General features: G+C 40.9%; 2 protein-coding genes across 5 annotated transcripts; one reads left to right on the top strand and one right to left on the bottom strand.

Annotated features, from left to right (window-relative positions):
* Positions 1-172: 172 nt before the first annotated feature.
* Positions 173-23,976, bottom strand: PGM3 (phosphoglucomutase 3). Of its 3 annotated transcripts, none has more exons than XM_036101024.2 (13): positions 23,861-23,970; positions 21,930-22,135; positions 19,639-19,823; positions 17,527-17,594; positions 12,604-12,737; positions 11,498-11,693; positions 8,966-9,123; positions 8,211-8,294; positions 5,734-5,832; positions 4,160-4,270; positions 3,074-3,196; positions 1,750-1,923; positions 173-614 (listed from the first exon to the last, which is right to left on the bottom strand). In XM_036101024.2, exons 2-13 carry the CDS (start codon positions 22,131-22,133, stop codon positions 525-527), a joined length of 1,626 nt encoding a protein of 541 aa, XP_035956917.1. In that variant the 5' UTR covers positions 22,134-22,135; positions 23,861-23,970; the 3' UTR covers positions 173-524. The 3 variants fall into 3 exon arrangements, with proteins under 3 accessions (XP_035956917.1, XP_035956919.1, XP_077911166.1); XM_036101026.2 differs by having other exon boundaries at positions 23,926-23,946; XM_078055040.1 differs by lacking the exon at positions 173-614 and adding an exon at positions 2,109-2,235 and having other exon boundaries at positions 1,792-1,923; positions 23,861-23,976.
* Positions 23,977-24,026: 50 nt separating this feature from the next.
* RWDD2A (RWD domain containing 2A) lies at positions 24,027-27,297 on the top strand. Of its 2 annotated transcripts, none has more exons than XM_036101030.2 (3): positions 24,027-24,127; positions 25,024-25,363; positions 26,367-27,297. In XM_036101030.2, exons 2-3 carry the CDS (start codon positions 25,163-25,165, stop codon positions 27,042-27,044), a joined length of 879 nt encoding a protein of 292 aa, XP_035956923.1. In that variant the 5' UTR covers positions 24,027-24,127; positions 25,024-25,162; the 3' UTR covers positions 27,045-27,297. The 2 variants fall into 2 exon arrangements, with proteins under 2 accessions (XP_035956923.1, XP_035956922.1); XM_036101029.2 differs by having other exon boundaries at positions 24,028-24,127; positions 25,134-25,363.
* Positions 27,298-27,667: the final 370 nt, after the last annotated feature.

Raw genomic sequence — 27,667 nt, 5'->3', positions numbered from 1 at the left:
CTCACACCTCTGAATTCCTGGTGATGTTCATCGAAGAGGTAAGTCATTTAAGAATCATTCTAAAAAAATTGTATAAAGTCTTTTCCACCCTCCCCATTCGTATCAACAATGGTGAATCCTGCAAAACAGCAAGCATGGCTAGGTAACGGCGATGGAAAAGACACTCCAAGGAGCTGATAATAAGGTTTACTTTTCCAGCAGCCCTCATGAATTTTCCCTGCATGTATTAGAAAGTTAATGACTGAATCACATAGCGAAGCCCAGGTACTTTACATTAGTGAGACTGAAATTCGGTAAGTTTCGCTTTTTAAAAACTAAATTTAACAAGAATAAGGCTTACCTACTTCTAAACAATTACTTATGGTAGTGTTTAAGAAAAACAATCTGTTCTAGAAGCAGTCTAGTAAGATGCACTGTAAACGTTTTGATTATAAATGTGTTTGAACCTGTCACCATAATGGCAGTACTATTTTGTAAAAAAACTTTTTAAAAATCCAGTTTCTCATGAACATAAAAAATTGTCTTCAGAAACCTGGTTGGGGTGTTTCTCCAACTCCTCCAGCCAGCTGAAATACTGCCAGGCTCACTGCATGTGCGAGGCTATCCGCATTTTCCTGCAAATTACATGAAAGGAGATTAGATGAGAACTAGCATCAACTCTGAGGGAAGGGGAAGGATCTTCTTGATTTTGTTTCACTAACATATTCAAATGAAAAATTTTCTTTTTTTGAATCTTTCAGTAACAAATTCCAAGACTCTGAGAAGAATTTGAGTTTTCCATTTATTTAAGGCAGGTGAGTCCTTAACTGATTTTTACAATCTAATTTGATTATTCCCAAACTCTGAATAATTCAATAAAACCTACTCCTTTAAAAGCAAGGCCACAACTGGCCTAAGAGTAAGTAGCCGTTCAGGTCCCAGATGGCCTCTCCCCATCCACCAGGGATTTTTATTCACTATATTCTGGGACGGCCTAAGCTTCTGCCAAAAAGCTACCTGCTCCCTTATAAAATGCCTCCTTCTGACTTCCTGTTATCAAGGGTTTAAGATGACGGTGTGTGAAGAGGGCAAATTTTAAAAATCCAGACCATGAGGTCTTGTCCAGAGATAAAGGGGTGCCTGGGTGGCTCAGTCAGTTGAACATTGGACTCTTGGTTTCCACTCAGGTCATGATCTTGGGGTCCTGATGATCGAGCCCCACATCCAGCTCTGTGTGGAATCTGCTTGTCCCTCACCCTCTGCTCCTCCCCCCCCCGACTTGTACACACTGTCTCTCTCTCAAAGTCCAGAGACAAAGATGAATTTCAATCAGCATGGCTGATGGTACCGGTTAATTTAAACACGGATCTCAAAGCTGGTTGTTTTCATAAAGCAGCAGGATTATGTTTTTAAAGGAGGGGAAAAAAGGATAATCCACTTCAGGCCACATAAGGCAAACCAAGTCTCTATTAGTTATTCATGCCATAGCTAGAAATAGGGTAGTTTCAGGAAGTCTGGAGTAAATCAAAAGAAAAATATTTGGGGAAATAAACTAAGTGCATCTAATTTTGTTCAACTACTGATGAAAATAATTTTGTAGTATTAATATGAACCTAAAAATCTGCATAAACAAATCTCAGACATTAAACCCTTAATTATCAGTGAGACTGCAACACTATTAAAATAGTTTTTCTCTCCTGCCACCACCCCCACTACCCATGTTGTCAGACTCTCACTGCACATTTTTTCAATAGCACTGCCCCAGCTTACCTGCGAGTCCGCTTCTGCATATACTCGGACTATATCTTCCGTACCAGAAGGCCGGACAAAAGCTCGGGAAAGCTTGTACTTCTTCACCAGGTCATTGATGGCCTCCTGTAGTCCCGGAGGTGTAACTACTTGTCTTTCAGCATCAGTGGTGCTAATAACTTGCCTGTCTGCAACCTATGCAAAACATTTTGTATTTGTCACTATTACACTTCCTTTCAGAAGCCTGACCTCTTCAACACAATTCCTACCAAAAGACTGTGGCCATTTCAGCTTATTGTACCCCCAAGTGCAACACTGTCAGACAGTAAGGTAACCAGAATAAGCACAGAATGCAACTGCATTAAGATTTTATGGGGCACCTGTGACTCTTGGTCTCAGCTCAGGTCATGATCTCAGGGTTGTGAGATCCAGCCCCACGTCACGCTCTGCGTGGAGTTGGCTTGAGATTCTCTCTCTCCACCCACTCACGAGCTCGCACTCTAAAATCTTTAAAAAAAAATTTTTACGATTTTTATTTCTGACAAAATGAAGGTTAATTTCAGTTATACAGCTTCTTTCTTCAATATCTAAAGAATTACCTCAAGCAAAAAAGAGATACCATTTCCACAGTCTTATAGTTACCACTAAAATAATGGCCAGTAAGTACTGTAGGCCTTAAGTCACTGATCAAATAACCCTAAGTATTTCTATAAAGTGGAAAGTGGCAGTTATCTAAGAGGGTCATGATAAAAATTGCCTAAATATGCCAAAAACTAATCTGAACAATCAGTAGCCATTTGTGTGAACTTGGGCCTTACTACCTCTAATTATCTTTCCGTACAATGGCGTACATCTGTATAGATACCAATTAACATTTATATGAAATGCCTTTAAAAAAAATTCTCTCCTACTTTGCAGCATCTAGCCCCAGGAAAGTACTGTATGAACCAAGAATCATGCAAAGGAAATATTTTCACTCGAAATGATAGGCTATCAGGATTGCTTCAAAATTACATGGGGGATATGGAGAATGGTGAAGGACAATAGTTGAAATCTGTTGAAGCTGAGCACGTTTTTGTTCTCCCCACACTTCTGTGTTTTAAATTTTCCATAATAAAAATCTTCATTATAAATAATAATATGTATCACCTTTTCTTTAAAGTTTGTAAAGTGAATACTTCTCAAACAATTGAATGGTTAACTATGCCATAATTTTTAAGATGTGACAAAACACAGATGATATAAGGCATTTTCTATGCGATATATGTACATAATGAAATATGACACAAAGGAACTACTTTCATATAGAGATTGGAGATAATACATTTTAAAGTCTCACTCCCACCTTAACTTTGAGCTGCCTGTTTGGGAGATCCGTATACAGAGCATCCCACTGCTGTACAGTCAGGCCCTTCAGAATCAAGATCGCCTCAATCACCAGCATGTCCGAAATAGCATCCCCAGCTGCCTACAGGACACGATGGAAGAAAGTACTTTAACGCCAGCAAAGCTTGGATAAGAATGCTGTCTTAGAAAACCAATCACAGTATCCTGTGCTTCCTCCCGGCCCCACACGGGATTATTAAACTGGAGTAGATGGAGAGAGAAAAAGGGAATGGAAGACCATAAATTAACACTGAAACTTGCCTCTAATCTTCCTCATTACATATGTAGGACTGGCTAACTCTAAGGTTCCAGCATTAACATTCTATGATTCAAATTTTCCTTTATAACTAGATCCCTTTTGAGATTTTATTACCATGAAAATGGAAGGCATCATGCATGGTGAAGTGGTGTAAGACACACCTGAAGTTAGATCCATACTCTTCACTTAGTAGCTCCGAGCCCTTTGTTTTTTCATTTATGAAATGGGAATTATAATAACCCCCCTCCCTATGGTATTACAAGGATTACACAACGAGGTATGTCAAGTGCCTCGTATGTGCAAGATACTCAAATATTAGTTCCATCGCTTTTTCTGGTCCCACTCTTTGCTTGCTCTTCCATTGCCATATTGTAGACTCCCAATCTCAACGATGCAACACATATATATATAGACTCAATAGCTGAATCTTGCCTCTAGGTGGAAGCAACTCATTATACTTAAAAATTTTCATCATAAAACGTAGGGCAAAGGAAGCAAATCAATGTTCTATCACTGCATTTCAGTGTAAATCTCAACTGTATATACATACCACTGTGGCAAGGAGGCTGCCAGGACTTTTCTACTTTAATGTTTTATTCAGGCGCGCCTGGGTGGCTCAGTCGGTTAAGCATCTGACTTCGGCTCAGGTCATGATCTCAGGGTCCTGGGATCGGGCTCCCTGCTCCCTGGGAGTCGCTTCTCCCTCTCCCCTTTCCCCCCACATACTATTCTACCTTCTGAATAACGTAAGAGTAACCAAGAGCCTGCCACCCCACCAGCTCTGACCTGGTTAAACAAGTCAATGACATTTTCAAGCATCTTAGCAGCTTCCCTTTTCTTATCTTCTAATTCTTTTGCTAGTTTTATCTTTGTTTCAGCAGCTTTACTGAACAGTACCTGTAATGAAAGCATAAAACACAAAGTCACAAACCACTGTCCATGCCCCAGGCATCCTAGCTAAACCACTTTTGAAACTCACAATGAATCTGGAAAAACTGAGGGGAAAGATAATAGCAGCCTTCGAATGAATGAAATTAACAAGATCAAATCAGAACCCAAAAGATATTATGGGGGGAGGAAGGATTCATTTATAAATTATGAAACTGGTTATCAAAATTTAAAGAGCTAAGATTACAAAGAAAGTACCACCCTGGCAGAGGCAAAGTACATGATGAATTCATTATGTCTGCCCCTCGGCCAGCTCCATCTGTCCTGTGCAACCAGATTCTTGAAGCCTATCTGTGTCCATTTTACTTGGAAGAATATATAATTCAACATAAGCAGTGCAGTTTTCTTACCCTAAAAATTTTAAGGATATAAGCTAGGTAAAAGTAGAAAGAGGTTCATTGTAGTTACCACATTATGGCAAATAGTACCATGGATATTATATACATCATATTCCTCAGGATTCCTGTCATTTTAAAATTCTTTGCCCATGATTTTAGTGCCTTCCAAGGCTCAATACTACAGTCAGCACTTGATGAAATAGATGTTTGTTGGTAAACTAAAATACACTGGTCAGTTTTTGCCGGAACACGGCCATACCCACTCACTCACCCTACACCAGCAACAGCGACCTTACGGCCCAAAGACTAATATTTACTATCTGCCCTTCAAAATCATTTATCAATCTCTGCATTAATTAGATTACTGAAGTTATATTTTAACTGCATTTCCTAAGAACTTATTTTTCTTGCGTTCAAGGCCTCTAGAAGCCAGCTCGGAATTAATGAGGAAAATAATCTGACCTAGTTAATATTTTCTGTTGGCCACCTCCAATCCATTTATGAAATGAGGTGAGATATAAAAATGTTTTAAAAAAAAAAATCAACCTTATGAATGTACTGAAAGCCACATAATATACTTCAAAATGGTGAATTTTAAGGTATGTGAACTATATCTCAAACTTTTTAAACATTCTACCTATAGAAAGCCCCCTAAAAATTTTATATGCTTATTGCTAATTACATTCATTTCTAGTTGTTCATAACTTAATTCTCAAGCATTCCAACACTTCAATTTCACCACAGCTACTGAACTTTCCTTGTACCACCTGTGGCCCGTTCAAAGAAAAGATTTTAAACAATATATAGATGATCTGCTTGTAAAAAAAGAACTGCATATTTTTTTAAGAAACTGAGAATCATCTCTTCATACTCAAAGATCATTATCAATCTAAAAGACAACCAGTTTCACAACACATAAGAATACAGTACGTTAACCAAATGAATGATCTTATTCTACCATCATACCGATCATTTCAACAAAGGGGGCTATAACCTATTACCATCCAGATACAGAACTCCCATCATTACAAAACGTCCAGCTAAAGCCGGTTGTACCTGATTAAAAGAACTTACCGTGCCATGCCCATTTGCTTCAAAATAAACTCCAATGTCAAACTCTTGAGCCTTGTGGTGCAAATGTTTTACACCAGTTTTAGTACAATAGACAGGCACCTATAACATATATTTAAAGAAACATAACAGCAGTTATTCAATGGGCAGATATTTATTATGTACCTACTCTCCCAAGGACACAATAGGGAACAAACCTCCTGGAGCTAGCTAGTGAGGAAGACAAGCAATTAAAATACAAAGTGGTATCAGTATGGGGGAGAGAAGGCACTACAGAAGCCCACAGCCAAGGAAAAAGCAAGAGAGAGAGAGAGAGAGAAAGAGAGAGAGAGAGTCCCCTGCTGAGATAATGAAAGATTCCAAGTGGGGGAGTGACATGATCTAACTGTAGAAAGCACAGTTAGCTACAGTGTGGAGAATGGCTTACAGTAGGGGTCTGCAAGCTTTTACTACAAAAGGCCAGATGATAAATATTTTAGGCTGTACAGACCATACGACAGAGATCATATCACAATGGCTCACTTCTGCCACTAGTGTAAAAGCAACCACAGCTGATACGGCAACAAATGAGCATGGTTGTGTTCCAATAAAACCATAAACACGTGGCAGATTGGATTTGGTTCACAGGCCCCTGTTTGCTATCCCCTGCTTTAGAAGGGTCAAAGAGATTGGTTAGGAGGTTTCTAGGACTAATCCCATTAAGATATTATAGTGTTATAGTGGTAAGACTAGCAACACTGGGCAGCCCAAGTCTTGGAGAGATCTGAACGAGAAGAGTGGTTAAGACTGAGAGCGGCAAAACTAGAGAGGAGACCAAGATCAAGTCAGATCAGCATCTGACTGGTTTTAAAAGACCTCAGGAAAGGCTAGAGCTCAAAATACTTCATCCACCCCTAGGAGAATGGGTTGATGATTAACAGTTTCTGGTGTATTCAGTTTCTTAAACAGGGTATCTTACCTACAAAAAATTTTTAAGACAGAACATGAGAAAATACTAAAACGATAACCCAAGTACTGAGAATAATCCTCATGAACAGCAGGCCACTGGGCCAGACGGAGTGCCGAGTGTGTTTACTGCAACCTTATACTTAGGTCACAAACTAGCAGCCTCCTGATGTGTTTTATTTTGCCTACCTATTTCTTTGGAATTTTGCATCAATTGCCAAGACTAAAAAAGTAGGAGGTTCACGTAAAAATTCAGATTTTCAGCTTCTCTTGAAGAATCTGACTAAAGGAGACAGCAGTGGGCCTGGTGGACACTGTTCCTAGTCCTTACACCCCTGCTGTACTTATTCACCTCACCTATTCTACAAGAATTTGACTTTGCCATTCTTGCTTAAAAAAGAATGAAAAGGCAACAAAAACTAGTAAAATGCAGCAATCTGAAAAGGGATACACAAAAGTTGGAAAACAATACACTAGCTAGTGAGAAAAAGAGAAAGACAAAGATCTAATTTTGGCCATGGACCCTCTAACTCACTCTCAGAGCAGGTGATGTGGTATAGAGGATGGTCAGTCATCTGGTGGATGTTGGGGCAAAAAATAAGATACAAAACTAGTAACAGATTCCATCCTCAGACCAAACTTGCCCTGTGAGCCTGAACAGGTCCTATCCATGGGCGCGTCTCCCAGAGTCCAACCTCAGCAAGAATGTCCTACCTTCGACAACTGATCAAAGTCCTCACGCTGTACCATCTCCCAGGTAATATCTAATCACCCAGCCTGCCTTCAGGAGTTCAGGTAGATTTAGCCAGAATCCTCCCTGACCCCTGATGACTACTCAGTAATTTTCCATCTACCAACCCCCTCCACCCTTGCTCCTTGGCTCCAAAATCTCCACTTTTCCTTGTTGTATTAGGAGTTGAGCCCAGTCTGTCTCCCCCACTGTGAAACCCCAAAGCAACAGTCCCTATGCCTACTGAATAGGCCCACTTCTCAAGAAGACTTCAGAGGACCATTTGTCACACACTTTGTCTTAAATGTGCCTGATAACTGTGGTGGCAGTGTTTAGTCCTTACCAAAAGAATAATAAAACCTCTCATATCTCTATAACAAGCAGATAAGTGGCTGGCTCCAAGCTCTAACTAACAGAAACTCTCAGGAGCCTGGGAGACAGGGGTGCTATCTTCCCTTAAGTTCACATTTCAATGAGGGGACTCCAGACCCTTATGGAAAACATTCCCGAGCTATAAAACTTGCTTAGCCTTTAAAAAGATTTACATTCATTATAAAGAAGGCAGAGAAAGAATTTATAAGTTTTCTAAAAGAAATGCTCTAAAAAAAAGGGAGGGGGGAGAATCTCTCTTTTCACATCAGGGACAATATTTTTTTCCTATTTTTGATTTCTACTTACCCTTAAATGGGTAACAGCTCAGTTTCATGTATTACAACCTATTCACTTATATGAGGGCATTGTTTTCCTCACAGAAATATCTTAGAATATATTAAGAAGCTACCAGAAAATTGAAATGGTTCAATACCTTCATAACTTCTTCAAGATATCGTGTTGAACTTCCATTTGCATACGCAGTTTGTACAACACCAATATTCAAACTTTCTCCAATCTAGATAAAAATAATGATAATTGCCTGGCCATCAAAAGTAATGACACTAACTACAAAAGCAAACATATAATGAGAGTTCTAAAGGATGACAAAATCATCGCCCAGGTCAGCTGTGTCTTAGTTTATGCAGTAAATGCCTAAAGTGAAAATTTACATGAATGCCAGAAAAAAAAGCTAAATTACTTTTGAGCATTAAAAAGTATTTAACTGAATTCTCAAAGTATATCTTTCCCAATATTATAATAATTACTTCTCATTACGTTCTATATGTATAGCTGGCCTAGGATTTCCAAAAGAGCAAAACAGAATACACCTCTCACATTATTAAGCATATTATAACACAGTAAATACAGCTCTCAGAGGATGAGATTTTCTGTTTAAACTTGAGGCTTTGGGACTGATAATGGGAATTCTCATTAAAGTGTCAGTTATGAAGAAACCAAAACTTCATAAAGCTTCAAATCACAAACTCTGCCAGTATAAGGAAGAAAAGAGTACTACCTTCAGGTTCCAACTGCCCCATGTTGAAATGACTAAAATTACCGTATCTTCTTGTATTTTCTGGCCACAAAGGTAAGGAACTCTGTAAGAATAGTGCCTCTGGGACATTCAAATGCCTGTTAGTCACCAGTAAGTGTTGTTTTAAAGGGCAGTCAATCACCCCACCATACCTCCAACAGGAGCTCTTTAAGGAAACTGCTAATTAGTGTTGCTATCTTGTCTCCATCTATGAGATGAAAGTGACCATCTACATCAAGGTAGTAATAAACAATTCTGTCTGCATCTCCATCAAAGGAACAGCATCTTTCATTAGACTTCATTTCCATTCCTAGCAGACAGAATTTTAAAATGCATTTCAGTCACAGAAATGGGAATAAACCTCCATATAAAAGTTTTTTCTCTTACATTAGTTACACGGGAAAAATATTTCACTAAAGTATGATCATAACTGGCCTTGTGGTACTTAAAAAATTATCCTTCCAAATAAAAGCCAATGTCTTAATCTTTAAATAGTATAAAGGTTTATTGGTTGTTTTTACAGGGTAAATTCTTTCACAGCTAACTGGAAAATAATTCTATGCTGAAACTTGATGTAATATTAAAATAAAATCTGTTTTATAAGCCAGTTGGTTTGGCAAGACAGGTTCCCATATAGTTTTTTGAAAGCTACAGATATTTGTGAATGCAACTGACCTAGTACTATGACGTCCTTTACATATAAAAAGTAATCAGCAATAGGGGCGCCTGGGTGGCTCAGTTGGTTAAGTGTCTGCCTTCAGTTCAGGTCATGATCCCAGGGTCCTGGGATCGAACCCCGCATCGGGCTCCCTGCTCAGCGGGAGCCTGCTTCTCCCTCTCCTCCCCGCTTGTGATCTCTTTCGCTATCTCTGTCACTCTCTCTCTCAAATAAATAAAATCTTTAAAAAAATAATAATAATCAGCAATAGATGGGGTATGTGCTTTAATTCTAATAGAAATGATTTTTATTTGTTCACACCATCAGTAACAAGAAACATTGGTAACTAAGAGCGAAGAATTATAAACTGTGAGAGAAATATGGCTTGTGTAATTTGCATAAAGCTATCAAAACCTCAGCAATTGTCATGTCAAACTTATTAGAAAATTCTGCTGTTCCTTAGCCATGACAGCAGCGGGTGGACAAATCCAACATGAGACTTCCGAGAGGAATGTGAACATAAGGTTGACTACAGGGCATAACACAAGCTTCAGGAAAGTGAGAGGGCCTATGCTTTTGTTCATACTGTAGCTCTGGGATGTGGGGCCGCCAGTGCACGAGTCAAGAAAGAATTCTTGAGACATTTTAAAGTACAAAAATGTGCTTTTATTATAGCAGGGGACAGGACCCATACCAGAAAGAGCCGCGCTGTGATTGTGAGGAGTGACTGATTATATACTTTTAAGTTTGAGAGGGGGAGTGATTAGAGATAAGTTTCTAAGGAATTTCTCCATGCTGAAAGTGAGGTTTACAGGACCTTGGAGGTCTGGTTATTGTCAAGATAAGGTTGCTTTTAGTCTCTATTAATAAACATCAACATGAAGGCAGCCATAAGTTCCTTGAGGTACGTCACACTCTGCATGTCTCAGGTATTAGTGGGCTACAAGTTGTAAAGAGATTAATTTTAGCTACCTTTCTCTTGCCTTTGTTCTCCTTACCAGTGCCTACAGCAAGGGAGAGGAAGAGCTCAACATTTAGTGCATGGACAGAACCAAACTGTCAGTAAAGGTCAAAACAAGCAATTCAATACAAAGGAGTTCAAACTGGTTGATTCAACTAAAAATTTAAATGCTTACTACAGTGAGGCAGGACCATATAAATGAGAGAGGTGACTGGATGAGGTCTGTGGAGTTCTGCAGAATGCATGTCCTGTCTGAAGTGGGCAGGAGCCACTCCACGGCAGCTGATTACTGCCATGTGAGAAGGGACATTTTCTGATTTTGGTAAAAAGAAGCCAGAGTTTCTAATATTTAAGTAAAATCACGGAGTTTTTAAATGGCGACAATTAAACACACACACAAGCAGACCAAACAAAACACATCTGCAAGCCAAGCATGGCCCACCCGCTAATAATTTAGTATCTGTAATGCAGTTAAATATAGAACACCTCTTAGTACAACTACAGTCTATAGAAGTTTTCCTCCTAATATACCAACTGTAGAAAATAGTGATTTTTGCAGACAATTATAATTAAGCAGAGTTGCATTCCCTTTCCATAGTGTGTCTAATTCAGATAAGGTGAAAAATGCTACTTACTATTGCTGTCCTTTAGATCAATGATTCTCAAAGTGTGGTCCCAGGAGACCAGCACCATGGCTGGGTACTTGAGAAATGCAAGTTCTTATCATACCTAAATCCTACCCCAGACCTACAGAATCAGAAACCCTAGAGTAGACCCAGGAATCTGTGCTAACAAGCCCTCCAGGTGATTCTCATGCACGCTACAGTTCGAGATTCACAGCTCTAAAACACCAATTTCTGATTTTGCTTCCCCTCACCCCCACACGGTAGGAGTCGTGTGACTTACGGCAGAGAGCAGACCATGTTCTAAATGGCACTGACAAGTAAGGAGACACCCAGATGTCTCAAGCAGCAGCGCCAGGACTAGCTGCATGACTCAACTCGGCCACTCTATCTGGAAATAAGATTGGTTTCAAAGAGCTCTAAAAACAAATTTTCTACATACCCTGTGGAGGCTTCTGATGACTTTTCACAAAGTCAGCCCCACATAAATGGTTGAGTTTCCCTTTGGTTCCATCATTAAACAGCTGAACTGCCAGACCCTGGGAAATGTAGTGTTCCATTTCTCTCAGCTTCAGGGCCCCTATGCCGTTTGCACAGTCAACCTTAAGTGATCTATATTCATCTCCACTGCAGAAAGCCTTAAAAGGAAAACACACATGGAAGAAAAATTTCAAGTTATAAGAGAGTGAAGCATAAAGCAAATATAGGCATATGTAAACTTCCATTGTTTCAGTTAACTCATCTATTTTAACCTGGGAAACAAAAGGGTACACACATTCAGGTGAAAATTGTAGAAAACCAAAGTAAAATTTAAAAACCTTTAAAAACTTTTTTTTTTGAACACTGACACTAGAACAGTTTCACTGATTGAATAACTTATGGAAATGGAGCTTTGTCAAAATTTAGCCTCAGTTAAGCAGGGTCCCTTCAAAATAATACTACAGCCTATATTACATGACAGGCATTCAAATGTGGGAATAAGTATATAGACGGATGAGCAGAATGACGCCTGTCATTCTCTTCACAGCATATAACACCACTGGGCATGTCTGGGTTTTTCCTTGTCAGTCTCCTCTCTGGCCCATCCTCCCTTCAGAATATAAATTCTATGAGAACAAGGGCTTTGTTTTGGTTAACAACATGCATTCAATATCTGTTGGTCAAATTAATTATACCCCCTAAATCTCAACCAGGTTTAAGAAGCTAATCTACTCAGGAGAAAATCTTTCTCAGCAGTAGACACTTCAAGTATCACGCCAATAGCACCTAACATTAACCCTATGAGAAAATTCATCTGAATGAATAGGAAACCACAAGAACCCCATGTTTTCTCTCCCAATTATCTCAGAATGTATTACGTGCCTTGCCAAGTAAATGCCAACAGATATTTAGCAAGATACAAGGGTCAAACCTTGTGGAGCCCTAGAAAGAAAAAGGAAATACACATTTTTGGAAAAAGAAGGAGTGAAAAACTATCTAATTAAGACAAATTATTCAACTGATGTTACTCATTTGCTTAAACTCTAACCATGTTCAAGAGATTTTCACCTGTTTGGTAAGCTCCATAAAGGCCTTAGAGAGTTTCTCATAGTAACCTTCTATGGTTGCCTTTCCATATTGGCCGCTGGTATTTCGACAGTACACCATGTAGTGTAGCTGGGGCGTTGTTAACAAGCCGTAATCTGTCAGAGACATACAAAAAGCAATTTGTCACATTTCTTAATAAACAAAAAAGTTTAAATGGATTCATACCATATGAATTTGACAGATCTTCCTTAAAAAAAAGACATCTCAGAAAACTAAAATGCTAACTTCCAAACTATTCAGAAATATGCATAAATATCCACTGAAATCATTACAACTAACTGTTACATTATGATGTTGTGAGTTATAATAAGAAATAGAGATTTGGTCTTTGTCTGCATTCCTGGCAGGGCTTCTAACCCTTAGAATTTCTAAGCGATGAGAGCAAGGAATTGTCTTTTGTTATGCTAATGAGATGACAAGGAAAGCTCTTAGAGCACGCTAGGATAGGGCCAGGTTGGTTGCCAGGGAAACCAACCATGTGATTAAAGAGTTGAAACTTTCAGACCTCTCCTCTCTTATTCCTGGGCCCCCTGCCACTCCAGGGAGAGAAAAGGACTAGAGATTGTGTTCAAATAGCAATGGCCAATCACTTAATTGATCGTGCCTATGTAATGAAGCCTCCATAAAAACCCAAAAGGATGGGGTTTGGGTTGGTAAACGTGTGCAGACTGGGGAGAGTGGCTGCCCAGACAGAGAGCACGGGAGCTCCATGCCCCTTCCTGCATACCTTGCCCTGTGCAGCTCTTCCAGCTGGCTGCTCCTGAGTTCTACCCTTTATCATAAACCAGTAATCTGGTAAGTAAAATGTTTCTCTGAGTTCTGTGAGCACTTTAGCACATTAATCAAACCAAGGAGGGGGTCGTCAGAAGCTCAGGTGACTGGATTCTGAAATGGGGGGAGGGGAGGAGACATGGCACTGAGCCCTTTACCTGTGGGATCTGACCCTACCTCTAGGTAGATAATGTCAGAGAATTAAGTTAATTGTTTGGTAGTGTTAGAAAAAAACACACATTTAATATGGATAGGTAACATAAAAAGAGAATATAGAAAAATAATAACTGAGTTCTATTTCCAACAACACTGCCAACTATTTAATTCAGATGAACCATACTCCTGAAAACAACCAAAAATGCTAGATAAAAGAAAAATCACTTTTAAAAAAGCATTGCTGTGCCAACAAGTTACAGAGGACTAAGGCCAAAACCTCTGTGAAGAGAGAACTCCAAAATTTGAGCTCTGGGAAGCCAGTTTGGCTTTGAGGGCATTCCTCTACAGCAGAAATTAACCTACTGCTTTTGGTGCAAAAAAAGTCCTTGCTGACTTAAGATGGGAAGGAAACCCAGTAGAAGACCAGCCCCTCATGAAGCTGAAGCCTCAAAGAACTATTCTTCAGTGCAAGGCTGAGTCAGAAGTGAATTAGCTCCAAGTGCCCACTCCTAGGAGATTTGTCTTGACATCAAGAAGAGCAGGAGATAACCCATCCCTGAAGAGCTGTCACCGGAAGCACAGGCCTCCCCTGGATTTCTAGCCCAAATCACATAACCACAGGGGTCCAGAAGAACTCCATCAAGAAACTTGTCTTCCACCCGTCAGGTAGCACCCCCAGGCACCCAGCAAAAGCAATAACCAAACTCTGCCACAGAAATAGGCCTTCACCATAAACCTCAAAAATGTCCCACAAATAATTTCCCAAGAAAAATAAACAGCTTATAGTCAAAAATAGCAAACCACACAAGAAAAGCACCAAAAGCAAGAGCAAGAAACAGGAGAAATAGCAGAGATGACCAATATCCAATAAATATTCTGTAACTAAATCCATCAGAGGTCTTCAAAGTCAAGCACAAGAGTTAAAAGTCATTTAAGCTACTGAGCCCTGCAGGTATCCAGTGGAAATGGTATGTTATGAAGGCAACCATGGCTCTGATACAAGGATCGGATCGAAGGAGAGGGAGGAGCTCAAAGTGGATCAGCACCTAACCTAGTTTAATGGAGGTGTATAAGGAGAGGAAAACAATATTCCAAAAGACTTACTCAAGGACGGAACAAAAGGATTTTGTGACTAATATCAACATTAGCAAATAAACATTTACTCAATAAATTTTTACTTAATAAAAAATAACTATTATATAGTTACTCATCTGTTCCACCTATCAATGCAGAAACCTAGAAGCCATTCTTCACAGCTCTAGCCTCATCATGTATCACAAAATCCTTTGAAGTCACTACTAATTTCAAACTTCTCCGCTTCTCTCACTATCATCACTCTTGCATGAACTGCTATACCATCTCTTTTCCTTACAAACTTCCTCTCTACACAAAAGTCAGACTGAAAACCCAGAGTGACTGACTTAAAATGGAAATGTGATCATACTTCCATGTATAAAACCCTTCCATGGAGCTCCTGTGCATTTGAAATAAAACCCAAATCTTTACTACAACCTCGGGATGATATGGCTCATGCTTATTTCCCTAACCTTATCTACTAGCTTCCCCCATTCTCCCTATGCTGTGGCTACATTAACCTTTCATTTCCTCAAGTACACTAAGCTGAAGAGAGAAATGACGGAAAGGTCCAAAAAAAAAAAATTACTCTCATATTTTTCTAGATTAAAACATTAGAACAGTGATGGTTCTAGAGCTAGAATGACAGTGCAAAAGGTGAAGCATTCTGAGGATAGTATAAACAATAGTTTTAAGCCAGGTGAAGCTGGAGTAAGGGCAGATCACCTAAATGGAGACCTCTCAGACTAGTGCTTACAAATTGCAGACCTGAGCCCGTCAGGGATCATGGAATCCACTTAGTAAGACACAACCAGCATTTCTGCATTTTTTTTTTTTAAATAAAACAGATGAATGCACGTCATGCAGTGTGGATATTATTTACTGATACTTTTGTGTCATTTACACACACAAGTACATATACACACATCATGATACAAAATGGGTTTCTTACTTTAAGTTGTGAGCGGCATGAAATAGACTCCCTGGAGGGTTGTGTATCAGAAGGCAGTCAAAAATGTTTGATGGGGGCGCCTGGGTGGCTCAGTCGTTAAGCGTCTGCCTTCGGCTCAGGTCATGATCCCAGGGTCCTGGGATCGAGCCCCGCATCGGGCTCCCTGCTCAGCCGGAAGCCTGCTTCTCCCTCTGCCTGCCGCTCCCCCTGCTTGTGTTCCCTCTCTCGCTGTGTCTTTCTGTTAAATAAATAAATAAAATCTTTCAAAAAAAAAAAAAGTTTGATGAACTAATAAATAAAAAATTAAACTATACATAGCTGGAGCTTTGGCAGTAAAGATGATCATTCAAAAATCAAGCAGAATCAAAGAGAGAAATAAGGAACACCCATATGAAGAGAGTGAACCCACACAGAAGACCGATAAGAGTGAGTGGCCAAGGAAGTAGAAGCTTCAAGAAAGAAAGGAAGAGGTCACAGTGTGAAAGCTATCAAGACAGCAACTGAAATAAAAACTTCAAAATATAAATTCTGAAAGTTATTTTTATGTCACAGATCCCTCTGAGTATCTAACGAAAGCAGTAACTCTTCTCCCTAGAAAAGTGCGTGTGCTGGTTGGTAACACTCTGCACACTGTTACCAAGAGATCAACCAGGTCCCTGCAGCTTAACCACACATTTCCCAGGGAGCCCTAGGCCCCAGGCTGAGAATCCCCACTTTATAACAGCCATTGGATTTGGCAATTAGAATTCAGGTGAGTGTTGAGAGAGACACTTCACCGAAGGGGCAAGGACGGAGACTTTGCCTGCAGTGGGCTAAGTAATGAGTTGAAGAGCAGAGAAGTAAGCTCCTGGAAGAGGCCAAATTAACTCTGATGAATGAGCACAGAGGAGCTGGAAAGGAGGTTAAAGAAGTCTTTAAAATGAGAAACTAGGGAGATACTAGGGAAATTCACCTCCAAGCAAAATGGAGTCACTGCATTCACAAGGGGCATGACTGATGTGAGAGGAGGATTCTAGTCTCCATTTTCTGTCATGTAATTCTTCATCTGATAAAATAGGAAAAACTACCTGTCAAAACTTAAAATCAGATTATAAGCAGGCCAAAGATATTTTCCACCACTATTTGATAGGTAACAGCGGATTCCACATGTGATCAGCTATTTGGGAATACATGATATTGACAAAAGCTCCCCAGAATGAACATCTTCAAGTTAACTTCAAAGGTTTTTATTTCAGGAAATTTGGCCTTACTAAAGTAAAGAAAGTTAAGATCAGTATTTCTTACATATAATCTCCTATAGCTAAACCAAAATATGCACACCCAGAAAAAATTTTTAACTTTTTAAATTTAAAAAGCTAGTATTTTATACCTAGTTCATTTTTTTTTAAAGATTTATTTATTTGGGGCACCTGGGTGGCTCAGTCGTTAAGCATCTGCCTTCGGCTCAGGTCATGATCCCAGGGTCCTAGATCGAGCCCCGCACTGGGCTCCCTGCTCAGCGGGAAGCCTGCTTCTCCCTCTCCCACTCCCCCTGCTTGTGTTCCCTCTCTGTGTCTCTCTCTGTCAAATAAATAAATAAAATCTTAAAAAAATAAAAAGATTTATTTGAGAGAGAAAGAGGTAGAGAGAGCACATGCTCATGCAAATGGGGGGAAGGGCAGAGGAAGAGAATCTTTAAACAGACTCCTCACTGAGTGTGGAGCCCAGTAAGCGGCTCTATCCCAGGACCCATGAGATCCTGGCCTGAGCTGAAAACAAGAGTCTGACGCTTAACTGACTGAGCCACCCAGGTGCCCCGTTCATTTTTAAAAAAAAGTTATTTTATCTGTACTTTCAAACTCTTTTAAAATAAATGGCACTATTTTTACAACTTTCTTAAAAGTTTTTTAAGTTTTTTAAAGTTTAATTTACAACTCAGGATAGCTACATACCATGGAATTGACCTTCTAAAACAGTCACACCATCTATTACAGACTGTGAAAGTTTCTTGCTGCTAGGCCTAGAAAAGAAAAGGAAGAAAATAACACATCCCATTCTGAAACCAAGAGTTGCTAGTTCTGAAAGTAAATGCTACAAATTCCAGGATAATAGGTTCACTGTATTTGAACCGAAACCTGTAAAGTCTGAAAACTCTGCAGAGATAATAGAGGTAGAGTATAAGCATTTTCCAGCAGCCTTGCACAATACATTTCTTGGAAAGAGTTTGGCTTTTAAATGAATTTAGAAAATAAATATAAAAATGTACTAACTACACCATACCCACAAACCTTGTCAAGTTCGACTGTAACAACATATACACTACCTAAAAACAGCAGCAATAAATACTGGATGCAAACACTCTGCATAATGCAGCACTTCGTATTAAACCACCAAGGATACAGAACCTATTTTTCATTTGAAAAAGTCAGAACAAATTATCTATCTGAAAATAAAGTAGATCATTATAACTGCCTTGTAGAAAATGATGTTTTATATCATTTAAACTAGTTAATTGGTAAGAGGCAATTACATGTGGGATGGCTTTACTGTAGGATAATAATTTGTTTCAGAACATAAGTCACTAGGCTACTTCTGATACTTATAAATCCACAATCAATGGTATTTAGAAGTCTCTCTGGTAACACATTAAGGATAAAACACCATTGTCCTAATGTCCTATCATTAAGACTATGACTAGAAATTTCCTTTAGAAAGAATCTCTGGCTAAAATGAAATCTTACAGTAAAGAGAATGCTTCTGTTTCAAAGTACACTTTTAATCTAACATTTTACAATAATATCTTTTTGTAAAGGAAGGCAAAAGCTGCCAAATATGACAAGTAGCCCCCTCTTGTCCACGGTTTCACTGGCCATGGTTTCAGTTACCTGAGGTCAACTGTAGTCCAGAAGCAGATGATCCACCTTCTGACATACTGTCAGGTCAACAGGAGCCTACCACTCCATCACAATGCCTACATTCACCTCATATCCTCTCTCACACAGGTATTTTATCATCTCACATCATCACAAGAAAGAGAAGGGGGAGTACAGTACAGTAAGATATTTTGAGAGAGAGACTACATTCACATAACCTTATTATAGTATGTTGTTACAATTGTTCCACTTTATTATTATTTATTGTTGATCTCCTACTGTGTTTAACTTATATATTAATCTTTATCATAGGGGCACCTGGGTGGCTCAGTCAATGTTAAGCATCTGGACTCTTGATTTTGGCTCAGGTCATGATCTCGGGGTCCTGAGATCAAGCCCCACCTTAGGCTCAGCGCTGGGCGCAGAGTCTGCCTGGGCTTCAGTCTCTCCCTGCCCCCTGCTCCTCCCCCCATTCGTGCTCTCTCTCTCAAATAAATAAGTAAAATCTTTAAAAATTAATCTTTATCATAATTATGTATGTATAGAGAAAAATATGGTATATAGAGAGTTCAGTACTATCCATGGTTTCAGGCATCCACTGGGGGTCTTGGAATGTATCCCCTGCAGATAAGGGGCAGGGGGAATTACTGTATGTGAAATAATATATTGTTAATGTTTTCCAGTGAACTCCAGCATGGGAAAATAATATAAATATATGAACCAACAATAATGTAGATTATGAGGTAAATCTCTATAAATATTGAATTACAATCACATGTTCTTACTTTATAGAAGAAAACAGTAAATCTACAGAAGTAAAGGGGTGGGAGACATATGTTAAGTACTTCTCTCGGGTCAGGAAACAGGTATTTTGCATACATTATCTCATGTAACCCTCACAAAAGCCCTGAGTTGGGCTTTAATATCAACATTTTATAGATGGGCATATGGAAGCTCCAAAGGTTAAGTAATCTACCCAGTCATACAGTGTTAGAGTTGGGGTTCGGACTCCAAAACCTAAGATGCAGGAGCGGATTACCTCCTCCATCCTATCAAAAATAAAAAGGCCAGGTAGGTGGAGGAGCCTCTTAGTTCCACTTAATTTTTTCAATTTATCATGGGTACTAAAACTAATGCAATCGTTTAGATCCAGTTCCCAAAGCTGCTTTCACCAGTAACTCTGATGGTCACCTGGTATCTCTACCAATCACTACGAAGGCATCTTGTTGCAGATTCACGGCTGCTTTCACACTGATGTCCATCAACATTCTCGGCATCTCGTGTTCCTCAGCATTTGCCAAACAGGTAGCATGTTCCTCCCAGGATGGTGCCAACATTTCACCCAAAGGATCAACCAACTTTACCCCATTGTCTTCCTTAAAAGAAAAGCGAACAATAAGCCATCTGTGCATATTCACAAGGATGAGTTGAGGAAGTAAACTCAAGCTGTTTTCCCCTAAAAAAGACACTGATGGCTGAGTGGCTTTACCTGTGACCGTATGGAATGCCAGGTACTGGACTAGGTGTTTTATATAAATCCTCATAACAAATATCAATCCTACTAATAATCCTATTTTTATTCCAATCTTACTTTGAAAAAAAACAGATTCATAGCAAGTAATCTGCTTATGTTCATACAGTGTCAGTGCTGTATTAAAACATCAAGTCTACATGACTCTTAAACCCACCAGCCACTATGCTACACTAGTTTTTTAAAAAGGCTGTCGTCTGTGCATTCACCATCAATTACATGACCAGGGCACAAATGGAGAAGAATGAAGGCACCGAGAGATCCTCCTCACTATGACTCTGGACTCTTTAAGAACATACTGGCCAATATATCAACCAGCGGGTGACAAAAGCTGAAAACTGACTCCCAATTCTGTTCTGCTCAAATTTTGGGGAAGAAATAAAGTGTAGTTCAGAGTGAATGTCAACTGAAGGAAACAGTTCAGTATTGTTTTAAGAAGTACTTCTAGAACTAGCAATAAATATAGGCTTCAGCCCACAAGTCATTAATTGTGGTGATTTAGACATTCAGACACTTACACATTTATAATGATCCACATTTACAAGCTGGACAAGCTATGCCCTCTTGTGTGGGGGGAAGAGGAGGTTATAATCCTTCACAGACCTACATAGCTTTAACTTGCTGCTGATTTAGCTACAAAGGCAAAAGTCTCACACTCTTGCAATCAAACAGAGGCATGTTATTCAAACCACATATTCGTGAGCTATAGGCAATACATAATAAAACAGTTAAACTGTGTCAAAAAGAATACTTTGCTAAAAAAAATTGGGGGCGCCTGGGTGGCTCAGTTGGTTGAGGGTCCAACTCTTGGTTTTGGCTCAGGTCATGATGTCAGGGTCACAGGATCAGGATCAAGCCCCACATCAGGCCCTGCGCTCAGCAGGGAGTCTGCCTGAGAGTCTCTCTCCCTCTCTCTCTGCCTCTCCCTGGCTCACACACTCTCTCGCTCTAAAATAAATAAATATATCTTTAAAAAAAAGAAGTAACTCTCAAAACACTAGAATCATCAGGCCTCATCAATAATCTGCCCAAAGTTCACTTTTGTATACGTGGAGCCACCTGTTTGGCTGTTCATTCAGAACAGGAAACTCTTCCCTAATATTCCCTAACTACAGAAAACAGGTCTAGGGGTGCCTGGGTGGTTCAGCAGTTAAGTGGCTGCCTTCGGCTCAGGTCACGATCTCAGGGTCCTGAGATCAAGGCCCACATCGGGCTCCCTGCTCAGTGTGGAGTCTGTTTCTCCCTCTCCCTCTGCTGCTCCCCCTGCTTGTGCTCTCTCGCTTGTGTGCTCTCTCTCTCTCTCTCTCTCAAATGAATAAAATCTTTAAAAGAAAAAAGAAAAGAAAACCAGTCTAAAAAATTTTCAAAATGCACTAAATCTTTTCAAATGTTTGCCCTTCTCCCCACCTTGGCTCCAATCTCTCTAATCTCTACCAAATTAACACAAGTAATACTTTTTGTTACTTATTCTGTCTCAATACAACTAACTTGGAAGGACATTCTGTTATTTCTCTAATATGGACACAGTCCAAGAAATGACTCTCAATTTCATTCTCTCCACACCCTCTACAGTCATGAGCTAAATGACCACTCATCAAGAAAAAGCCATTTCAGGGGCACCTGGGTGGCTCAGTCAGTTAAGTGTCTGACTCTTGATTTCAGCTCGGGTTGTGTGTAGTCTCAGGCTTGTGGGATCCAGCCTGGTGTCTGGCTCCACATTCAGTGATCAGTCTGCTTGGGATTCTCCCTCTCCCTCTGCCCCTTCCCTCGCATGCACTGTCTCTCTCTAAAATAAATTAATCTTTAAGAAAAAGCCATTTCAAATCCAAAGGCACATACCGAGTAGGCACATTCCTAGAATTAGAATTTGTACTTGGGGTCAAACTGCTCAAACACTAAGATGTGTTCTTGTAAATAAAGGTTTGCTTTATAAGAGCACTAAAGGCATTACCTCAGGATTATGTGATGCCGTTACCATGACTCCTATTGTAGACTTTGTCTGTTTTGACCTCAGGACAGCTAATAATCCCATGCGAAACATGACATGATCAAGATGTTCTGCTTTCGTTCGAAAGCCAGCGGTCCCATATTGAAGAACGAGTCCATTGGGTTTGGCATGTAATGCTGAGTATTCTCTAATAGCATCTAAATCCATGTCTACAAAATTAAGGAATATTTTTCAAGCATAAGAAATCTTTCAAGGACCATTTGCTTCAAAAACTGCCACCTTAAACTAACAGGTCTGCCTCGTTCTGAACCCCAACAAAGAATGTTTGAGAAAGAAAAGAATGGTACAGGGGCGCCTGGGTGGCTCAGTCGTTAAGCATCTGCCTTCGGCTCAGGTCATGATCCCAGAGCCCTGGGATCGAGCCCCGCATCGGGCTCCCTGCTCGGCAGGAAGCCTTCTCCTTCTCCCACTCCCCCTGCTGTGTTCCCTCTCTCGCTGTGTCTCTCTCTGTCAAATAAATAAATAAAATCTTTAAAAAAAAAAAAAAAGAAAAGAAAAGAATGGTACAATAAGTCCTGGTGGTAGGCATTACCTACAAGATCCTGCCCAACTTGCATCATCCACTCCAGGGCAGATGGCAGATTACCCCAACTCATCTCTCATTTTGGCTCCAGGGCTATTCCTGAACACAGGGTGAACTTAAAATGGTCCACTCTCAACTAAAATGAAGATTCCACACATAGATTCACAGACTGCTACACAATCAAAGATTACCTCATTTCACAAATGGAAAAACTTAAGCTTGGGCCTCAGTTAAATAACCTAAATTTACATGGGTAGCTGGTGACAGACTGGGGCCTACGGTCATACTGTCAGATGGACTGGGACTACATATCCAAAATATCTGGGAAATCTGGTGGTTCTTTTGTTATTCCTCCCAGACCACAGAGACATACACCCAAAGGAAAAGCAAAGGACAACAGCCTCCTAAGACCGCCCAGACCTCCTAATATATCTTGCAGTGGATTTTTCTATTTTCATAAGGGAGGATCAGGACACCCTTCTAAATTAAGCTCTGAAAGTAACATCTTTTTACCTTTAACTGGCCCCTAGCCCACTAGTACTTCCTTCTCTGGGATACTCCAATTTTAAGTGGAACTTGGGGTTTCCAACCTCAGTTGTATGTACTGTTTATTCAATTCTTGGGTCAGTCCCATTCCCAATTAGCCCAGAGATGAGCAGCAGTCGTATCTTGTTTTCTTCATTTTCTTTCATTGCTTCAATGAACAAAAGTTAAAGGAAATGGTGAAAAATTTTTGCTTTTGTCCAGCTAGAAAAAACTGGTATTCAGCAAGCTAATTTAGTTTGGTCCAAAGTGATCAAATCTCTTTCACAAGCATGAATACACTTTGTTAAAAACTGACCATTCGGTAATATATCATGATTATTCATAAGGGCGTAAACCAGTGGTGTTAAATCCAGACAATCTTTTAAAAAAGAAAAAAGAAAAAATGCTTCCACCCTTCAAAGCGTTTTCGGTCCTAAACCTACGTTCAATGAGTGGGCGAACGCTTTTATTCAAAGCTTACAAGCCCAAACAGTGACCACTCTAAAAAAGCTGAGAGCATCCCCCTTCCCTCCATTCAATTATCAACCGCTTGCTTGTTCCGCTTTCTTTCCAGCCCCCAAACGGCCGCACGTTTCCCGGCTCTCAACCCTGAGCCACCACCCCCCGCTCCAGGCCTCTGGACCAGAACACCCAGCATGAGACCCTCGGGCCCGCTCTGAAGGCGCAGGGGCGGGTGTGTTCCGCGCGCGGTCCGTGGGTCAGTCCGCTAGCCTGCCCGCTAGCCTACCCGCAGCCCATCGGTAGGCCGAACCCCTACGGACTGGAGAGTCCCATTCCCATCGCCAAGCCTAAGGGCCCCACTCACCTCCGCCGGAGATTTCCCCTCACCTGCACCTCACAGAGCAGCTACCCCGCGGCGGCTCCTCCTACCTGACTGAAGCTCTCCGAACCTGCAGACGTGGCGCTGCGTGACTTCCGGCCCATCGCCACGCCCCCCAGCCAATCACGGAGGGGGGAGGATCCGCTGGCCCCGCCTCGCCTCCTTGCGGATCATGCGCAGCTCGCGCCTGCGGAACTGCGGATCCCGGTTCTGAGAGGGCTTGGGGCTGTTTCCTTTGAATGACCGGGAAGGGTGAGGCCCCCCGCGGTGGCCCGGGGGTTGGGGCCGAGGGTCGTGGGCCATCAGAGCACTGCGACCGGCAAAAACGCAGTCCCCGCCTCCAAATTTGGGTCTCAGAGGGTGGCAGTCTTGCGTTCCTGGGAAGCCAGGGTTCCTAATGATCCCAGATCGGGGGTACCAACCCTGGTTTGGCGCCTCTGACAAGGTGGCCTCGGCCATCTCCCCTTTTCCCGCATCCCCTTCTAGATCCTCGAGGTTCATCTCCCCAAACTTTGACTCCGGGAGCCTTCTCGAGCTACTCACACCCCATCTCTCCGCACCAGCTCGCACTAAACATCATTTTATTAATGTACCTGTAAGACTCCCCGTTAGCCTGGGCCCCTCCACACACAGGCCAGATGGACCCAAATCGTCCGGAGCTATCAGGATGCCATCCCGGGGTGATGTGGCTCCCGGTTGAGCCGTAAAGGCCCGCTCGGGAGGGGTCCTTGGCGCTGGGGCCGAGGCGCCGCAACTGGCGTTGCGGGCGGCGGGGCCCTCAAGACCCCGGAGCCAAGGGATGCGACCACAGCCTCGCCAGACTGCGGGCTTCCCTCGCCACAGGGCGCAGCTCCGCCCAAGCCCGAGACCCTAGTGGGATTGCAAGCTGGGCTCCTTGCCTTTCCCAGAATTCAGGCTTGCAGAGCATCTGCAGGTGTTTGCCAACCACCTGCAACGGAATAATTTGGAACACCTGTTGAAAGTCCAGATTCCCGGATTTAAATCGGAAGCGGGGGTGGGGGTGGGGAGATAACGGACTGGGAATCTGAATTTTAACGAGGTGTCTTGAGGGATATTGTGCATACTAAATTTGGGGGTTGGGAGATAAAGCGAAGAAAGAGTTTAAGTGTCCCGGTTTGTGCCCCTAGCTGTCGGTGCGTAGCGTTCCTGCAAAACTGCTTCCACGGAAAGGGACCTTCGGGAAATTTCTCTGGACACCGCTGAAATTAATAAACCTAGTGCCCCTGGGCCTTTCCAGTTTTCCTGGCAGGTGGATTTCGAGGCAACATGTCTTCTTCAATGAAAGAATGCCTGCAGCTTCAGCTGCTAGAGATGGAAATGCTGTTTTCTATGTTTCCTAACCAAGGAGAAGTAAAACTTGAAGATGTAAATGTCCTGACGAATATAAAGCGATATTTGGAAGGCACAAGGGAGGCGCTGCCGCCAAAAATCGAATTTGTGATTACCCTCCAGATTGAGGAGCCCAAGGTAAGTACCCTGAGTTGTTTTCATTGTTGCCGGGTGCCCGGTTTTTAGTGGAAACACTTGGAACGTGAGATTTCTGTCCAGGAAGCAAATAGAGAATATTCCAGATTCGTATATCCTTTACTTGTTTGAAAGTGAAATATGTAAAATATGGGATGCCCTGTAAATTGTCTTCAATAAATATCTTGAATTTTACATAAACATGCACATCTTTTTAACAAATATGTGTAGTGGTTTTTATTAAAAACATCTTGCAGTCTCATACTACCATTATTATTCTGTTCACTCAACCAATTTTTTTACCATTCCAGCTATTGTAGTATGTACTGTCTTGTACATGTATCGTGATTTTTATAAATCTAAGTATTGCCTTTAGCAAAACTGACTTGAGTGGATGAATGTTTCTTTGGTGGTACCATGACACAAAGCAAATACAGACAGGAAATCTAAATACTAAAAATGAATTTACCTTCATCTTCTGATCCATCGTCTCCAGCAACATGAGCATAGCATAGGTAACAAGTGGACTAGGCTTTTGAGAACCCCTCCTCTAGTGATTTCCTGCTCATCCTTCAGCTGTCATTCCCTCACCGAAGATCTCCTGGTTCCCAGACTGACTTCTGTCTCACTGGTTACACATTTCAGCGGATCCCTGTTCTTTTCATCATTGAAATTAAGTACTTGTGATGTGTAATTATTAGTTTAATGTCTGTCTCCTTCACTAGGCTCTAGTCTTCATGAATAGTAGAAATTGTGTCTAGCTTCTTTACTTCTTTATCCTAGCATGGGGTCCCTGACACATGGTGGGTGTTCAATAAATATTGGAATGCATGAATGCATAAATGGAAGGAATAGTGTATGTGACATTCTCAGTACAGTCTCTGGCCCATAGCTGACACTTAATAGTAGCAATACTGTTATATTTATCAAAATCATGCTGTTGCCACTGATTAACTAGCTTAGGTGATTTTTATGGTACTTAAATCTATTTGATTTTCATTTTAAGGTGAAAATTGATTTGCAAGTAACCATGCCTCACAGCTACCCCTATGCAGCATTGCAGCTATTTGGACGGTCGTCTGAGCTTGACAGACAACAGCAGCTACTTCTCAACAAAGGTCTCACTTCTTATATAGGGACTTTTGATCCAGGTGAGCTCTGTGTATGTGCGGCAATCCAGTGGTTGCAGGACAATAGTGCCTCCTATTTCCTGAACAGAAAGCTTGTTTACGAACCATCTACACAAGCAAAGCCAGTCAAGAACACATTCCTCCGAATGTGGATCTACAGTCACCACATATATCAGCAGGACCTAAGAAAAAAGATTTTGGATGTTGGGAAAAGGTTAGATGTGACTGGATTTTGCATGACAGGAAAGCCGGGTATAATCTGTGTGGAGGGCTTCAAAGAGCACTGTGAGGAATTCTGGCACACAATTAGGTATCCCAACTGGAAACACATTTCCTGTAAGCATGCTGAAAGTGTCGAAACCGAAGGAAATGGAGAGGATCTGCGCCTTTTCCATTCTTTTGAAGAATTACTCCTTGAGGCCCATGGTGACTATGGATTAAGGAATGACTATCACATGAATCTGGGCCAATTCTTAGAATTTCTGAAAAAACACAAAAGTGAGCATGTGTTCCAGATACTATTTGGTATTGAAAGTAAAAGTTCAGACTCCTAGGAAGCTTAATTAAGAGGCCTATGCTTATAATTTCACTAAGGCAGTATTTCTGTTAATAAGACCAAAATAAAAGGGCCCGTGGCTGTTTAGTATCCTCTGTGAGACACCTAGCCCCCAAATTTTTACCTGGTAATGAAACACAAAGGCCTTTTAACTTTATAACAGTGCAATTGTGATGTAATCTCTATGTTCTTGTGTTAACTGAAACCTATTTAATTGTAAATTAATAAAAACAGTCAATTTAACCAGTGAAGCTGACTTGATTAAAGAGGAGTCCAAAACCCGTAATTAATACTGATAGTCAAATTGCAGCTCTGAACTCATAAGTAATATTCCTCTCTTTCATGATATTAGCACATGATGACACAGCACGTTTTCTTTCTTTCATTATCGGAGAATGAATTCTCAGTCAAGCTTAAAGTGAGAAGAGCACACGTTGACTACATTTCTTACTTTAAGTCAAACCCCCTATTTCTAGTTTTTTCTTTTAGTAAAACTCAATCCTAAATGCGGTGGCAGAGGAATCAGAACAATGAAGTCTCAAGAGTAATGAAGACAACATGTAACTCTATGTGTTGTTGGCTGTTTTCACCAGCTGATTAATGATACTAAGGATAAGGATA

This window comes from Halichoerus grypus, chromosome 9 (genome assembly GCF_964656455.1).
Source record: "Halichoerus grypus chromosome 9, mHalGry1.hap1.1, whole genome shotgun sequence".
Taxonomy (NCBI): domain Eukaryota; kingdom Metazoa; phylum Chordata; class Mammalia; order Carnivora; family Phocidae; genus Halichoerus; species Halichoerus grypus.
Note: the sequence above shows the minus strand (reverse complement) of the source record. Positions and strands in the feature narration are given on the sequence as shown.

Coding starts and splice junctions, on each gene's coding strand:
- PGM3 (XM_036101024.2), bottom strand. CDS start 22,133: ATGGATTTAGATGCTATTAGAGAATACTCAGCATTACATGCCAAACCC. Junction 17,595..19,638: donor GTGATTGGTAGAGATACCAG/GTGACCATCAGA, acceptor TTTCTTTTCTAG/GCCTAGCAGCAAGAAACTTT. Junction 9,124..11,497: donor TCATCAGAAGCCTCCACAGG/GTATGTAGAAAA, acceptor TCTGTCTGCTAG/GAATGGAAATGAAGTCTAAT.
- RWDD2A (XM_036101029.2), top strand. Junction 25,364..26,366: donor TCCAGATTGAGGAGCCCAAG/GTAAGTACCCTG, acceptor TTTCATTTTAAG/GTGAAAATTGATTTGCAAGT.